General features: G+C 40.6%; 1 protein-coding gene across 1 annotated transcript in view; it reads left to right on the top strand.

The window, feature by feature from the left end:
- ANO4 (anoctamin 4) overlaps window positions 1–17672 on the top strand; it is a 169950-nt gene that overhangs the window by 111769 nt on the left and 40509 nt on the right. Inside the window, exons 13-15 of the mRNA XM_023509298.1 lie at window positions 1846–1906; window positions 12933–13015; window positions 16786–16926. Of these exons, the coding sequence (XP_023365066.1) occupies window positions 1846–1906; window positions 12933–13015; window positions 16786–16926 (285 nt within the window). The remainder of the gene's footprint in view (window positions 1–1845; window positions 1907–12932; window positions 13016–16785; window positions 16927–17672) is intronic.

Raw genomic sequence — 17672 nt, 5'->3', positions numbered from 1 at the left:
GATTTTATGGGCAGAGTTGTATGTTTAAACCTGCTTAGAACAAAACAGAGTGGGGAGGAGGACCTCTCCTTTGACTGTACCATACTAGCCTTGGAGTTTAAGAGGAAATGGACAGAGGAGTGAATGCCCCAGGACAGCTCCTAATTTCACCAAAGTCTCAACCAAGAATGACTTTGGGCATCTCCATTGTCACTCCAAGAATACCAGCACCTGTGGTGTGGGCTGTTGTACATGGTTTCTGGGGGGTGGGAGCTCATTGTCCCGTGATCCTGAGAAAGAGAAACTGGAGTAGGACTTACTATCCATCTATCCTGATTTGAAATCTGCCACCTACCTCTCCACATAAACACAGACACACCAGTTCAAGGCAACCTCTGTCTTCCCCGGGGCTTTCTCAGGGTCTTTGTTTTTTGTTGTCTTTGTGTAGTGTTAGTTGCTGAAATCTACTATCTTGCTTCTCCAGGATTGGTTGTGGCAAAGGGTGCCATTATCCCAAGATAACCCACTATCTTATAAGGAGCCAGAATTCCCTATCACCCAGGCCCTCCTGATTCACTTATTCTCAAATTGATAACTGCCACAGAAAACTCTCTCTGCAAATGTTCACGTGTCTTCTCCCAGGAAAGTACTCTGATTGATTCTCTATTGAATTATGTGTCCCTTGGGCACAGAGAAAAGATGATCTGGACCACCACAGTCATTCCAGAATGGACACTGCTAGTGCAAGCTAAGCCTTCCCCCAACTCCCAGCAAATACCCTGATAAAGAGCACAGACCAACCACGTACCACTGGAACGATCAAGCTTGATTTGATACCAAGTGCCCAGTGTACAGCTTAACACTCCCTCTGACCCAGGAAATAGTAATAGACAGGCTTCAGACGTTCAGCTCACAGTAGGTGTTTGAAGGCTGCCCATTGTTCTTACGTACAAAGAAAGAGATGGCATAAACTTTGGAAATAATCTGAAATACTTCACACTAGGATAAAACAGGAAAAAACTTTGTTTATACTTTGGTGCATTCTCCAAGGGACAGTATACTTTATAGGGAGCTATAAAATACCAAAAAAAAAAAAAAGAAAAGAAAGGTTACACTTTATGAACCTATCAGTCATCATTTCAGTTTGTCAGGGTCATTGGCATGATTTATCCTGGAGACGGAAATGAGCCTGGCAGTAAGAACGGAGATTTTCACTTTCTGCTGTGGTATCTGCAATAGAATATATTATTCTAGCAATAAAGTATTGCTAGCTGTCTTTGTGTTATGTGCAGTAGGTAAATATAGGGCTCGCCTGAGGCTTTAATAAAGGTAGAAGTGGATTTGCTTAATGGTTCTGCTCTTTTTTATTTTTTTCTAATAAGACTGAAATCCAGAGAGCAGCCCAGAAAATGTTTGCTCAAAACTACACAAACAAAACAGCCCTATTTTCAAGGCAAACAAATGAGGCATTAAAAACAGTGCTTAGGAAGTTGGAAACCTTTCAAGTGGCAATAAGGATGCCTTCCTGGTTCTAAATATAACTATATCCATATACATAGGTACACGTGTAAGAGTTTCTGTAGTGTACAAGAGAGAATCCTTAGGAGCACTATTGGGACTGCTGATAAACGTTCAACTAGATGATAGCCACTTAAAGGGAACAAACTCTGTCTCCCGTATCTGAACTACTTCACAATTAGGATAACCCGCTTCTTACTTGTGATCCAAAAGGAATAACCCACCCCCCAAAGAAACCCTATAAAATTTACCATGTAATTACAACTATTTTTACTGAACTTGAACAAAGTTTGAATTGGAATACCATGTATGTGACATTAGCTCCACACTGATTCTTGTTATTCCCAGGTAACCCACCTTTTTGACAATGGAGCCACTGTCTTCTTTGCTGTTTTCATGGCCGTCTGGGGTAAGTGCTCTACAACCGTAAACCTTGAGTTCCCTTCCTATGCTCTGTGACCTGTGCCTTTAGAACTCTCACTTTGGATGTGAATGGAAGAAGCTTGAGCAAACTGAATTGGCTGTTCTACTAGCAACGATTTGGTAAATAATTCATTGGTTTATTTTAAGCAATACTGTAGAAGAGAAACACGACTGACTTTTCTTAAACCTTCAACAATTTCATCAGCACTGCATTATTAGAGTAACATTTATCTTCTGTAAGAGACAAAAATAAAGTTCATAGTACAACAAAAAGTCAGGAAAACCAAGTGCCCATCTCAGTATAAATAGGACTTTCTATTGGGAGTGGCTGATGTGTGAGTACCCACTTTTGGCTTTCTTCCAACTCGGAGGAAAGATGATTCCTATAAACAAGAGTCTACTCACAGGACTGAATTGAGTCTTTGGATAACAGCTCAAGCTAATATTCTTATCAGGTGTGATGGAAAGTGCTGGAAGCATTCAGATCTTCGGAAGCAACAGGACTTGATTGAAATCTCAACCCCTTTACTTACTAGGCTGTGTAACGTTTGGCAAATTCCTTAACCCACCACTTTGTGTTAAGTGGGTTTAATAACAGATACATAAATAATTATAAAGGTTTAATTGAATGGTATAGAAAAATATCTGGAAAAATTCATAATGAAAAATTAATGGCAGTTACTTTCGGAGAGGAGGATCCACAGAAGAAGAAGTGAATAGTGATGTGAGGCAGACTTTATGCTATATATTTTCAGTTTGGTTTGAAATATATATTTCTCCTATAACTTAAAATGCCAGAATCTGAATTTTGATGCTACAAAACTCTGCTAACTTCAGGCTTAGGCTTATCTTATTTGTTATGTCTTCTATGACTATTAGAATCTTCTCCACCCTTTAGACACTACCTGAAATGTCATCTGTTCCAGCCAGAAGACGTCGTCTTCCTTTGAGCTTCTCACCTAGTGCTTGGTTTATGTCATTCTTATGGGACCTATAATTATTTGCATACACAACTTATCTCCCCTAGTAGGTTTAAGGTCCTCAGGGACCATTATGGTCATTAGAGACCTGGTGTATTTCTTCTGAAGACAGAGGGCTTCATTGAGTATTTGATGGATAGATGAATGGATGGATGGAAAAAATGGATAGACAAAAAGAAGAAAAAAGAGAAAAGAGTGGAAAAAGAAGGAAATTTAAAAAAGGATTTATTTACAATATAATGAATGCATTTAAGTGGTCTTCTTTTGATAAGTGGAAATACAAAACCATGTTCTCTTAAGGAGGCTTATTCTAGAAATGTGTGTTCTTTCCTACAGCTGTATTGAAGAAATATGTTTGGAAACCCTGTGATTTCAGCCCCTCTTTCCCCTCTTGACCCAACATCTGGCGAATCACAAGTCTATGAGTGGGCTCGGCGCCTATAGCTCAACCGGCTAAGGCGCCAGCCACGTACACCTAAGGTGGCGGGTTCGAATCCCCAGCCCGGACCCGCCAAGCAACAATGACGGCTGCAACCAAAAAATAGCCGGGCGTTGTGGCGGGCGCCTTTGGTCCCAGCTACTTGGGAGGCGGAGGCAGGAGACTCGCTTGAGCCCTGGAATTGGAGGTTGCTGTGAGCTGTAATGCCATGGCACTCTGCCCAGGGGGACAGCTTGAGGCTCTGTCTCAAAAAAAAAAAAAAAACAAGTCTATGAGTGGCCTGGTGGAAGGCCTGGGGTTCTGCCCAGACAGGGACCTGTAGGGCCACCAAGATTGTTATTCTCAAGAATGTAGATAGGGAACTATGAAGGGAGATAGGGGTTTGGCAGCAGGAACTGACAGTGAAAGATGGGCAGGAGGGAAGGAAGAAGAGAAAGAAAGATTGAAATTGACCATCAGGTAGAAGAAGGGACCAGCAATAATTATGAAGAGGCTGAAGTTATGAGAAACAGATCCTAGAAATAGGCAGAAGAAAAGAACTAGTGGTGAAGATACAGAATAGAGGGTGCAGAAACCAAGAGGAGGATGCCAGACAATGCCCTGGAGATCAGCAAAGACAGAATGTAGCCAAGCCATGCTGTTAATGGAGTATCAGGATAAAGACTCAGGCTTTTCTAGGGCTGAGGCCTCTCAAGCTGTGGGTTTCCATGTCCTATGTCTGAATGGGCCCAGTCCTTATTCCTGTAGGATTCTTGCCTCTGCCTCCTTGATGGACCTTATGAAATGTTCTCACTGTTTGCACTATCCTCCATGTGTCTCTGTCACGCTAACCCTAAAAGACTTCTGGTTACAAGTTTGAGCTCTCAGATCAAAGATCTCTATCTGGTTTTTCTAGAACCTGTTAGTGTCACTAACCATGATCAGGGTAAGCCATCCAGGGCACAAGCTTTGCCATAGATGACAAATGAGCAGACTTTGAAAAACATATTCATTTATTAAACCAGTGATGCCCAAACTCTTTCAGGTCATGGCACTCATAAAAAATGAAAATATATGCACAATATACTGATATATTAGGAAGAGCCTACTCAGGGCCAAGGATAAAATTGCCCCAAGCACCCGGCTTAGCTCTAGAAGCCCTAAGGGATGAAGGAATTATTATCATTATTATTACTATTATTTATTCCTGGCATATTGGTACAGTCATATGGAAACTATGCCTTGAGCTACTAATCTACTGTGTAGAGTTAATGCTTCTGTATAAAGACTGATACCCTGGTGACATTCTGGAAAAACTAAAATGCAAAACTCCCTCACTCCAGTATTTCACCAATTTTTAGATAATATTTTGACTGTAATAGCAGTTTCTTCTCTCACAGTTTGCCTCCTGAGTCTATACAGAAGTAAATGTTGGTATGATAACATTTGTCCATAAGGCAGATGCTGTTACTCTCCTCAGTACCACCGTTGCAAAAGGGATTACTTCCCTTCTTTGAAAATTGTCGTATTTCATGCTGTGAAGGACAAATGGGATTTTTTTAATATCCTTGCCAACCTCAGTTGATTGGTGCTGGCTGCCCCAAGCATAGAGTTGAGAAGCTTCTGAGGTTGCAAGTGGGAGGATTGGAGATTTAACAGCCCTGGTGCTTTGGCGTACACTCAGTCAGATTCTGATTGATGCTCTGTAATAAACTTTGGGCACAAGAGAACATTTTAGGGCCACTCCAGGCAAGGCAAGTCTGGAATAATTCATCCTCTGAATGGCTTTGTTTTAGTCGACAATTTATTGCTTAAGTCCTGTATTATTCCCAGAAATGTGCTAGTTTGAGCAAAAGAATGATTTGCCCCAGGTGTTTCTTTGTAGATAGGGAGATGTCTTTTGCAGAAATCCAAAACAGCCAACCATATTAACAATTATCATACTAGCATATGCTGTATTTATTGAAAACTTATTTCATGTGCATCATCTCATTTAATCTCTACAGCAGCCTTTAAGGAAGGTGCTATTATTATATTCCTGGGACAGATAAGGAAACTGAGGCAGTAGCTAGAACATAGCAAAACCAAGAGTCAAACCACGAGGTCTACAGAATCCGGTATTGTTGCTATCCCTGTGCTTCTGCTTTGGAGATCTGGATCTTAAAACAAAGGAGAGTGAATGCTCATCTTGAGCCCCATTTATCCTGCTTTGAGGCAGTGATGTTCTATAAAAGCGTGTCAATTCTAATGGAGCTCAGTTTAATAGTCTCAGGATCATCTCTTATGATTGACAAGCTACAACATTTAAGAAAACAAACGCACTCTGTTTTCAGGAAATTGCAACCTACAGAGATGATGAGAACAGATGTGAGTGGTTTACGAGCCCTCCGAAGGGAAGGGGTTGATGTGTTTGTTTTGTTGCCTTTTGCTTTGTATGTTCACCAATGAGGCCATAAGGCTCCTTTTGGAATCGGTTTGGAGCAAGCTGGGGAGGGCCTGGCTGTTGGGTTGGAAATCTTGACAGAACTCCTCCGCCTTCGTTCCACTCACACTCACACCCCCTGCTAGCTGGGCTCCCTGTGGACCCTGGAGATACGCTGTGAGCCTAGGGCTCTGAGCTTGAATTAGACTGTGGTCTCTTCCTCAGTGTTCACTTCAGTTCGGAAAGATTCAAGGGACAGGATAATTATGGACTGAATTACCTTTTCTCCCTAGAAGAAACAAATTGAGTCCTTAGGGAACTAGATGTTAGCAGAGACCTGTCAGGAAGCCAATTATTTCCCCCGTTCTTCACTTCTGCTTTTTCTTTTTATTCCCTCTCCCCCACCCTCGTTTTTCTTTTTCCACTTTTCTTTTTCCATTTTTTATTGCCAAAAATTAAATTATCCCCAATAAACAAACAAAGCAAGATCTTCAGAGCTTTCTAATCAAAATGACAAGATCATGGTTATTTAGTGAAAATTTCATGATTCCATACGGTCCTATTAGTAACTGTTAAATGAAGTATGTCTCATTAAAAAAAATAAATTTTAGGCCATGTGGCTCAAGGAGTAGGGTGCTGGCCCCATATTCTGGAGGTGGCAGGTTTAAACCTGGCCCTGGCCAAAAACTGAAAAAATAAATAAATAAATAAATAAATTTTATAATAATTGGCCTTTTGTTTTTAGATATTTGCACTAATTGTATCTTTTATAATCTTATCTGTGTGTCCCACAAAATGGTGATTATATCTAAAAAAGGATATGTGTTTACTAAAGGCCTGTCATGTGTATATACACATTTCTCATCAGTTTCTCATAACCCATTGAGAAGAAATTACTATCCCTATTTTATAGATGAGGCTACTGAGGCTCAGAGAAGCTATGCAACTTGCCCAAGATTACCCAGTAGCTGATAAATGGTGATGGCTATGTGCTTTCTGTAGGGAGTATTGAATAAGACCGCATTGACTCAGCAGCCTGCAAACTCAATCTTTCTTAGTGAGAACTGGATATATACAAATGAGTAAGATGTGATCTCTGCTCTCAAAAATCTCATAATTTAATAGTTGGTAATGATAATACAGGGACAAATCACACTTCATCATAATGTGTTGTCTGTTTGAGATGTTACTGTACTTGATTTGTTAAAATGTTTTTAGGACTTCTGAGTCTATCTTCATGAGGGTTTTTGTTCTGTGTGTTCTTCATTTCAATCATCTTTTTGGTATTGAGGTAACGTTGACCTTATAGAGTGAGTTAGGAAATGTTCTTTTTTCTGGAAAGTAGAATGGTATTATCTCTTTCTTAAATAATTGGTAAAATTAGGGTGGAGGGAGAGGGATTCAAGGGTTCACTTCTGTGGTTCATCTTGCAAGGGTACAAGTGAATCTTTCTATGAGTAGAATATGAATGTTTTGACATAATAACTAAGAAAGTTACATGAAGGCTATGTTAACCAGTTTGATGGAAGTGTCTTGGATTGTGTGTGAAAACACCACACTGTACCCCCAAAGTGCATCAACGTACACAGTTACCATTCAATAAAAAAAAAAAAAGGAAAAGGAAAAGGAAAACCAATTAAGGTTCCCAAAAAAATTAATTAATTAATAAATAAATAATTGGTAAAATTCATCAGTAAAGCCATCTGGGCCTGGATTTTTCTTTGCAGGAAGGCTTTTAATATCATCATAACCGTTTTAATCGATATTAAACTCTTCATGTTATCTTTTTCTGATTGCCTTTGAAGGAGTCTATAATCTCATCTAAATCTGTGAATTTGTAAATGTATTGGCATAAATTTGTTCATAAAGTATTTTCTTAAATTCTTTTAATTTCTGTAGGACCTGTTATGATATCACATCACTCATTCCTGAAATTGGTAATTCTTGTCTTCTCTCTTCTAGTCCATTTTTCTTTCTTTTCTCTTTTCTTTTCTTCTCTTTTCTTTTCTTTTCTTTCTTTCTTTCTGTTTATTGTTTGGCATTCATTAAGGGTACAAAGAATTAGGTTACACTGGTTGTGTTTCTTAAGTAATGCAATCTTAAGTAAAGTGCCTTTTATAATTAAGTTCTGCCTGCAAGATGTGTGCCATACACCGTGACCTCCCAACCCCCTCTCCTCCCTTTGTCCTTTTTTTCTAGAAGTAACCAATCCTGTTGATCTTTTTAAAGAACCAGGTTTTAATGCTATTCTAGTCGTTTTATGTTTTATTTTTTATTGATACCTGTTGTTATCATCTATTTTATTCTTCAAGCTTACTTTGCATTTAATTTGTTCTCCTTTTTCTACTTTCTTCCCCTGCCCACCCCAGGAATAAGGAAAGACTTTAATAGAGGAGGAAAGGAAAATGGAGACTGAGCAGGTGTCAGGTCTGCTCCCACACAGTTGCCAAAGACTTTTATTAGTGTCATCAGGATAGCCAGAATGGGGCAATGAGTCCAGGAGTACTGCCTGGGGCTCTTCTCTAGTGGGGGTCAGGATTATGGGGTACACTTAGGGTCAGGATTATGGGATAGGCTTAGGGCCAGGATTATAGGCATATTCTTAGTACCAGCCAGGATTCAGTCTGGAGGCAAGAGTGCAAATCAGGGCAGGGAGAGTTGAGCACAAGCAGGGTCATTACGCCTTACATCCTAAGCTGGAGACAGGTATTTTATTCTATAGGTGATGTGGCTGCACTGATTCCCAGGGCATCTGGTTGGATCAGGATTTAGAAAAATCATAAGTAAGATGCAAAGATTGATTGAAATCTAAGACATTCAAATGCTAGCAATATGGTCAAGCCTCTGATGCTTCAGCTGAGAAAATTCTTATAGAAAGAGTTCCATATACACACACACAAAGAAAGAAAAGAAAAACTTGGCAAAACTCTTAGGAATTTCATCTTTTGAGAATCAATCCATAAAAGAAATGTACTTTTTAATCAAACTTATCATAGTGTAGGGTGGTATGGGAGAAAGATATATATAACATAAAGATATCTATAATGAATGTATATATAGCGTAAGCCAGCTTTGACGGAAACTAAAAGTGTGAGCTCATAACGTCAGACAGTGGATAAGCAGGCACACCCAAGGGCAAGGGGCTCCAGGCCTGTGGGTATTTAAGGAAGGGAATTTAAATCATGGAATAATTAGGGTATGGAATTGCAGCTTGACCTCAAAAAGAGACGACCTTTGATTACGTTTCATAGGTGGAGGTAGAAACAAATCTTCTTCCTTGAATGTGTGAGCATTTCCACACAGAAACACTCTGAGAATGGTAACTGCATAAGCAACTAAGTTCTTCTCATCCTCCCGAGTTCTGGAATGAAAGTGAAGAGAGGATTATTAGGCAAAGAAGGGAGTGCTGTGGACTGAATGTTTATGTCCCTTATTTGTTGAAATTTTACTCATCCCCCAAGATAATGGCATTAGGAAAAGAAAGGGCCTTCCTGAGGATTAAACCAGAGCCCTTGGGATTGGATTAGCACCCTTGCTAGAGATCCAAGAGCACCTCTTCTACCACATAAGGTCACAGCTGCAAGGTGCCATCTGCGAACCAGAAAAAAAACTCACCAGACACCAAATCTGCTAGCGCCTTGATCTTGGACTTCACAGCCCCCAGGACTGTGAGAAATAAATTTATATTGCTTATAAGCTATTTATTTTGTTTAGCCGGAACAGGCTAAAACAAAGAATTCATGGTTAGAGTCTTTCTCTCCTCTAGGCAGGATCCAGCACTTGCTAAAGAGGAAAAAAGTTTACAGAAAAATTCAACAGCCATTGGCTTGTCTTAAAAATATGCATAATATAATAGTACATTTCAAAACTATTAAGAATAGAGTATAAATGTCTTATCACAACAAATAAGGTGATGGTTACGTTAATCAGTTCGATGTAAGCATTCCACATTGTTTATCAATTCAGCACATTGTACCTCATAAGTGCATTAATGTACACAGTCATTATTTAATAAAGAAAAAATAAAAATAAAACAGTTCCTTCAGACGAGAACCATAGATGGGTTAGCAGGACTTTGTGGGGGCAGCACCTGCTGGTATTATAGACTGGATGTGCATCTTGTGGCTGGAAGCCATCCCCAAATTTCTCCATCAGGCATCTCTGTGTCACAGGGGGTAACTTCCTGACTCTTAGGAGATAGCCACACATTCAAAGACTGGGCTATGTGTCCCTTCAAGGCTGGGGAGATGCTAGAGACCAAAGAGAAAAAGTCTTTATCGAGTGGCCTTTGCGGCTCGGCGCCTATAGCTCAAGTGGCTAAGGCTCTAGCCACACATACTGGAGCTGGTAGGTTCGAATCCAGCTCAGGCCCGGCTAAAAACAATGACAACTCAAGTGGCATTTGCTTGAGGGGCAAGAGGATACAGAAAAGGAATTATGCCAGGGACACTGTGCAAAGATAAGGTAATTTGGTGAGGTAGAGGGCAAGTGTGCAGGACAAAAGTGAACACAGCTGCCCCGCTTTAGTAAGGCCTGCTTACTAGCTCAGCCCTTGGCTATGTGGAAACATGGATTTTAGGAGAGTTTCCACCATTCTTACGGGTGAAGAGGAATGCATTGTGCATAAACTACATGCACAGACAATAGGATTTATGCTTTCCTTATGCAACTCCGGAATTTCACTTCGTGCTGGGCAGAGGGCACCTATGGGACCAGGCCTCAGTATAAACCCTGGGCACTGCTGGTGAGCTTCCCCATGAGGCAACATTCACACGTGTGGTCACAGCTCCTTGTGGAGGAGTTAAGAGCATCCTGGGTGACTCCATTGGGAGAGGACCATTCGGAGCTTGTGTCTGTTTCTTCCAGACATCATCCCGTGGGCCTTTTTTCTTTGCTGATTTTGCTTTCCAGCCTTTCACTGTGATAAATCTTAGTCATCAGTACAACTATAGTCTGAGTCCTGTGACTCTTCCTAGTAAATCATCCAACCTGGGGAATCCCTGAGATAGCAAGACTTGGAGGAACGGCTCCTGTAAAAAATGACTACTAGGTATTGGCACTTTATTTTTTCAGGTTTCACTTTACCATCTTGTTAGGTAAAGTCCCTCTTGTTTTATCTCCAATGTGTGTATTTAGTTTTATTTTCATCTTCCAGAATTAAACACTTGATTATGTTAGGTGTATTATCTTTTTTAACAAATACAATATTCAGGATTTTTCGGATTTTAGAAAGGCACTAAATATACCACATGTTATGAAATATCCTAGGGGGTCTGGGGAAGGACCCATACTTAAATACATTAATATGGCTGCTTTCAATGCAGGAATAGTCTCACCAAGAGGAATAAATACAGATTCTAATTAGCCTCACATTAGTCCAGGTCAGAGCTTTCCACCAGATCAATTTGTGCCAAATTTAAAGGATTAAAAAAAAAAAACTTAAGAATTTTTAGTGACCGGGCACAGTGGCTCACAACTGTAATCCTAGCACTCTGGGAGACCAAGGTGGGCAGATCGCCTGAGTCTCTGGGTTTGAGACCAGCCTGAGCCAGAGCAAGACCCCATCTTTAAAAATAGCTGGGCTTTGTGGCAGGAGCCTGTAGTAGTCCCAGCTACTCAGTAGGCTGAGGCAAGAGAATTGCTTGAGCCCAAGAGTTTGAGGTTGCTATGAGTTATGATGCTACAGCACTCAACCTAGGGCAGCAAAGTGAGACTCTCAAAAAAAAAAGAAAAGAATTTTTAGAGCATTTGAATTTTAACACTGCAGCCCCGGGATGATTCTTATCGAGACGTTAAGGATTAGAATGAATTAGAAAAGTTAATTCATTTACCAACAGTAGCACAGCTTGTATCTGAGCTGGATTTCAAATTTTGGGCTGTCTAGGCCACATGCCAGAGAACTCTATTACTTCATTCTGTCTTTCTAGTTACTTTTAAAATCGTGCCTTCAGTGTCTGAATATGACTAATGAGGAGGTAATGTAAGAACAAGGAGGAATAGAAGAAAAGAAAGTAATTATCCTTCTTTGGAAGGGGCATTTGGGGATTTTCCTTTCCCCATGAAACTGATTCTAGATGACTTTTTTTTTTTGCTTTATGTGAGTCTAACTAGACAAGGTGGCCCCCAAAAGGACAGAGATGCCAATTCTTTCTCCTATATCCCTACTCATCTCTGCTGTATCTCTAACCGTGGTCATCCCCAAACTGAGAGAGAGAGAGAATATGTGCGGGGGGTGGGGGGCGGGGGGCACAGCAGCAGGGTGTCTCATGTTTTCCCTCTTTTATTGCATCAAGCTCAATAATTCATTGAACTAGATTATTTTTAATTGAATTGAGTAGAAAGTTATTTTGGCTGAATTGGGATAACTTCCAGATTTCTCTGGATGGGAGGCTCTCTCATACTTCTTGGAAAAAGTTTCTAAGAACATCTTTGCCTTCTCTGTGGCAACAAAGAGATGGTTTAGAGAAAAGAGAAGCAACAGGCCTCCTCCTTCCAATCAAATACTTTCCTTCCAGAAAATAGTAAAATGTATCTTACATATTGTTGTGAGGAGGACTGGGGGGGGGGGAGCGAAACGTCCCTACCAATCAGATATATAGGAACTACTAAGTCTTGGTTTTGCTTCTTTGCCCTTCCCTGCCCCTGACTTTTGTTATTTATTTATTTATTTATTTTATTTGAGACAGAGTCTCAGTATATCGCCCTCGGTAGAGTGCTGCGGTGTCACCACTCACAGCAACCTCAAACTCTTGGGCTTAGGCAATTCTCTCCATAAATGCATTAATGTACACAGTTATGATTTAATTTAAAAAATTGCTAAGAGTCAAAAAAATAAAAAATAAAAAAATACAAATAAATTCTCTATCAGTTAGAAAGAAGCTGGTAACCCCGTTTGCTGGGTTCTTACATCCTCAGAGCTTTGTCATTCTAATAAGTCTGCTCTGCCTCGACTTGCAAACCAGCTTAATTTAATTCTAAATGAAATCTCTCACTTTTCATTGTTTGACGCAAGCTTAGTAATTCTCAGAAAATGGTCCTTGTTACATGAAGTTGAGCCAGAAATTCTGATATTCTGGGAAACTTACACAAACAGCTGTCATTCTGTGCAATGACTTCATTATTCAGTGACACAGTTAACAGCCATGTCTTACTTTTATTTGAAAATGTCTTTATCTTTCTCTGCTTGTTCCAGCAACAGTTTTCCTGGAGTTCTGGAAAAGACGGCGAGCCGTCATTGCTTATGACTGGGATTTGATAGACTGGGAAGAAGAGGAGGTTTGTATCATTTTTCCTCAGAATTTTTAAAAAAGCAAACCACCAAGAAATACACAGTGCCCTTGAATCATCCCTGTCTGCTCTGTGACAGAAGTCAGGTTTGCTCTTCAAGCATTTTCAGTACCTGCCTTAGCAGTAAAAAAAGGGACTGGAAAAATTTAAAGGAAAAAAATCACTTTGATTTCTTCCTTAGTGGAGCAGAACTCCATGACTAAGGGAAGCGTTTCACTTGTGAGTGGAGGCCCCAGAAGAATTGGTAGTAATTTTTTTTTTTTTTTTTTAGTTTTCTTAAATATAATCCATTTTCTTTACTTTAGCAGAAAAAAGGCATTGGTTTTACATCTCTAGGCACATGGAAGCAAAGAGAATTACTCCAAGGAAATGAGCAGCTCAGCCCAGGACAGTTCCCAGGTGTGCACCACTCTGAAGTCTTACATCAGGGGGTGAATGTGGACAGGAAACTGCTCCAAAGCAGCTGCCTTTGCCCAAAGTATAGGGCCAGTTCTAGGCAAAACTGCCCGTCTCTGAGGCCTCACCTTCTCAGCACATTCCCGGCCCTCTCACCCTCCTTTCACCCTCTCTCTCTCTCTCTTTTTTTTTTTTTTGAGAATCTCACTCTGTCACCCTTGGTAGAGTGTTGTAGCATCACAGCTCCCAGCAACCTCAAACTCTTGGACTCAGGTGGTCCCCTTGCCTTAACTGGGACTACAGGTGCCGCCATTATGCCTGGCTATTTTTTTTTTTCCTATTTTAGTAGAGATGGGGTTTTGCACTTGCTTAGGCTGGTCTCGAACTCCTGAGCTCAGACGATCCGTCCATCTTGGCCTCCCAGAGTGGTAGGATTGCAGGTGTGAGCCACTGTGCCCAGTCCTTCCTTTCATCCTGTTCTAGGCCAGTCCACTGTGCTCCTTCCTAACTTCTGTCTGGTTTTCATACTCTCTTTGCCCCTTTCCTGTCAGAATTCTCAGGTGCCCAGCTGGGCCTGGTCACCCCGTTCCCCAATTCTCTCTCACCAAACCTGAGTCTGGTTTCCTCAGAGCCTTGCTGGGCTAGTCAATCAGAACAACTGTTCATCCACATGTAATATCATAATGGAAATTAATGTGTGTTTTCCTTACCAGAAACATTTATATGTATCTTTGTAGACTAAAATGAATCTTCTAGAAATACAAATGATGAGAATTTTAGCCCTGATTGGCTTGGTAAGAACAGCATTTCTGAGAGTCTTCTTTTTTGTTCCTATGTTTCCTTTGAATCAGTCTTCAATCATTTGAATAGCTGCCTTTTCTCCTTCTGTCCATGAAACCCTTTGGAGGAGCTTTCTGTTTTGTTTGGGGTCTTAGTTTGGTTTTATTGTCTGTACTTAAGGTATATAACATGATGTTTTTGATATACAGTCCTGGGATATTCAGCAATCCATGTTCTTCTGATAAGGCCTTCTCTCATGGTTTTGTACACATTGCCCAGAAAACGATTTTCTGGGTTTGAAGAAGCTGCCCCAGCAGACTCTGGGGGCCAGTGACAGCAGCCAGGCTGTGTTAGAACATCCTCTGGGTGGCGGATTCTGCCGTTTCTGGTCACACGTGTTCATGGGACCAGTTCTCAGGAGGATAAGAAATGCTCTTTCCTAGGAATTCAAGTCACCACCAAGAACTGTGTCACCATGGGCAATTTCCTTCACCTTTGGCTTCTTTTTTATTTAGTTAAGATATAACTAAATTTCCCCTTTCCGCTATAAAGTGTGGCATCATTTGAATAACTCCAACCTCACTGGCATGTGTGGTGGGCTGAGGATGTGGGTACCCTTAACATAAATATATCCCTTGTCTGTCTGCTTCTATCTTCCCAGCCACTGTTAAAAGCTCAGAGAGTGGCTCGGCGCCTATAGCTCAGAGGCTAGGGCACCAGCCACATACACCTGCCCCAGGCCTGCCAAACAACAGTGATAACTATAACAAAAAAAAAAAGTAGCCAGGCATTGTGGCAGGCACCTATAATATAGTCCCAGCTACTTGGGAGGCTGAGGCAAGAGAATCGCTTAAGCCCAAGAATTTGATGTTGCTGTGAGCCCTGATGCCACAGCTAGTGAGACTGTCTCAAAAAAAAAAAAACAAAGAAAAAGCTCGGAGAGCTGAACTGTTCCTTCCCCAGCATCCCTTTGTACATGAGCCTGCCTCTAGCCACAGATCGTTCAAACTGTCCCCACAGTTTGGGGTTCATTGTGAGAATGCCCCATACCTTCATCCTTCTGGGGTAACCTAGTATATTAGCTTTCTGGGCCTGCCATAACAAAGCAGCATAGCTTAAACAATAGTCATTTACGTGCTCCCACTCTGGAGGCTAGAAGTCCAAGGTCAGGGTATTAGCAGGGTCAGTTTCTTCTGAGATCCATCATGAAACAGTCCTGTCTGGGCCTCTCTCCTAGGTTTACAGAGTGTCCACCCTCTCCCCGCGTCTTCACATCATCTTCCCTTTGTGTGTGGCTGTGTCCAAATTTCCTCTTCTTATAAAGATACCAGTCATATTGAATTAGGATCCACCCTGATGACTCATCTTAATCACCTCTATCAAGAACCTATTTCCATATCTGGTCACATTCTGAGGTACCAGGAGTTAGGGCTTCATCTTGTGAACTTAGGGGACATGATACAGTTCTGCCTATAACTCCAAGGAGCACAGACCTGGTTCTGGGACTGGCTTCCAGTTTTGATTGGATCACTACGCGCTCTTCATGATACTTAGAGCCTAATATCGTTGAAGGAGGCACAGCCTGCTTCTAAGTGTGTCTCCTCCTGATCTTACCCATGACTGCCCGAGTGAGGTCCAGCACTGGGCTGACACAAAGGACAGACACCCTTCACGCTACATCGGCGGCATCGCCCAAACTGGGCTCACCGTCCTTGACCTCTCTCCCATCAGTTCTTTTTCTGTGCTCTTCTTCTAAGCCTCCTGTCCTTCTGTGTGGATTAACTCAACCCCCGTTTCACCAGAGTTTCTGCTCATTATCCATCCTCTTCCGAAACACTCAAATAAAACGTGTCCTTAATTACCCGGAACCAACGTCAACAAGCCCTGGTGCTAAGTCCCTTTCCCTAATCCCCGTAATTGCTTTTTAGTCAGAAGCTTTTCATATGTGGATGGGGCTCAGCTAAATGCAATAGAATCTTAGCTTGATTTAGAATTCAAGGGGCCTCGATTTGAGCTGGTTTTGAAAGGTATTTACCTCGTTTTCGGTAACAGTTAATCACACCCTTAGAATCTATTGTTGAAAGATGAATGACTCCTCTCGGAGCTTACCAAAAAGCCCATCCACCATGGTTTTAGTTCCGTAAATCTAAAAATGCAAAAATTAAAATTCACAGGAGAAAAATTGAGAGTTATATTGTCCTTATAACTTACAAAATATGTTCCTATTCAGAAACCTTCTTTGTCCTGGTGTCCATACCATTCCCTGGTAATACAAGTAAAAGCTTATTAGATGTTCCAAACCACTAGGGACAGAACATGCGGTCCCTTTAAAAATATTATTTGCAGTTTCTTTCTTCAGGCTGCATTTAATAACAGAGAAATGTAACTGTTAGTTTAAATCATATTGCTTTTGATGATAGTAAATCATGACCTTCAGTCTTTAAATTTTCTTCAAGGGGCCCATTTCCAAACACTGAAGCTATTGACTCAGTTGTACAATGGGGTAAAAGGATATATATATATTTTTTTTTATTGTGTGAACAGTGCTTTAGTGCATAAAAATGTATCTGTTTGTCCTTTAGGAAGAAATCCGACCCCAATTTGAAGCCAAATATTCCAAGAAAGAGCGGATGAATCCCATTTCAGGAAAGCCAGAACCTTACCAAGCATTTACAGATAAATGCAGCAGACTTATTGTTTCTGCATCTGGAATATTTTTTATGGTTTGAAACTTTATTTTTACAAAAGTCTCTTTGTTTCATAAACTACCAATCTGTAGCTCAATAATGATAATAATTATATCATGCCTTTGCATAGTTCTACAAAACAATCTTGTACTATATGTTATGTCATCCTCATAATAACTCCATTTCGCTGTCGGGGATGGTATTGCTCTGCCCATATTACAGATGGAACAGCTGAGACTCTAAAAGGTTATGGGGCTTGACCAGGGACAGCCAGTAGGTGGCTAAGAGCTCAGGCCCTATGTGCTAACATTCTTTCCACTTGCTTTGTTGTGCTGAAAGGAACTCAAAGTTTGAGTTAGGATCCACAGCAGTATTTTCCAAACTTTTTGCCATGCCATACAGTAAGAAATGCATTCTCCGTCATAAGCACCATACGCAGTAGATTCAGAAACTTCACGTATATAGAACAGTAAATACAGAAAACTAGGTATAGTAACTAAAACACTGCTCACCTTCACCATGTAGTAAACTCTTGAGTTTTATTAGTCTATATATTTTAATGCCAGATAAAATATGATAAAATTGACTTTCTGACTACAAATGCTCATATCCATTTGAAAAACACTAACTTAGAGCTGAGTTCGTTCCTAAAAAGAAGTCATTTAGACTTGAACTTTGACACCATTAGTTTCGGAACAAAACATGCACATTTTTCAGAAGTGTCATTTTAGAACAATCAGCTCTTTCTTTCCTTTTTCCAAATGACAAGTATATAAATATAT

Source organism: Otolemur garnettii, unplaced genomic scaffold, assembly GCF_000181295.1.
Source record: "Otolemur garnettii isolate 467f Iridium unplaced genomic scaffold, OtoGar3 scaffold00007, whole genome shotgun sequence".
Classification (NCBI taxonomy): Eukaryota; Metazoa; Chordata; class Mammalia; order Primates; family Galagidae; genus Otolemur; species Otolemur garnettii.
Note: the sequence above shows the minus strand (reverse complement) of the source record. Positions and strands in the feature narration are given on the sequence as shown.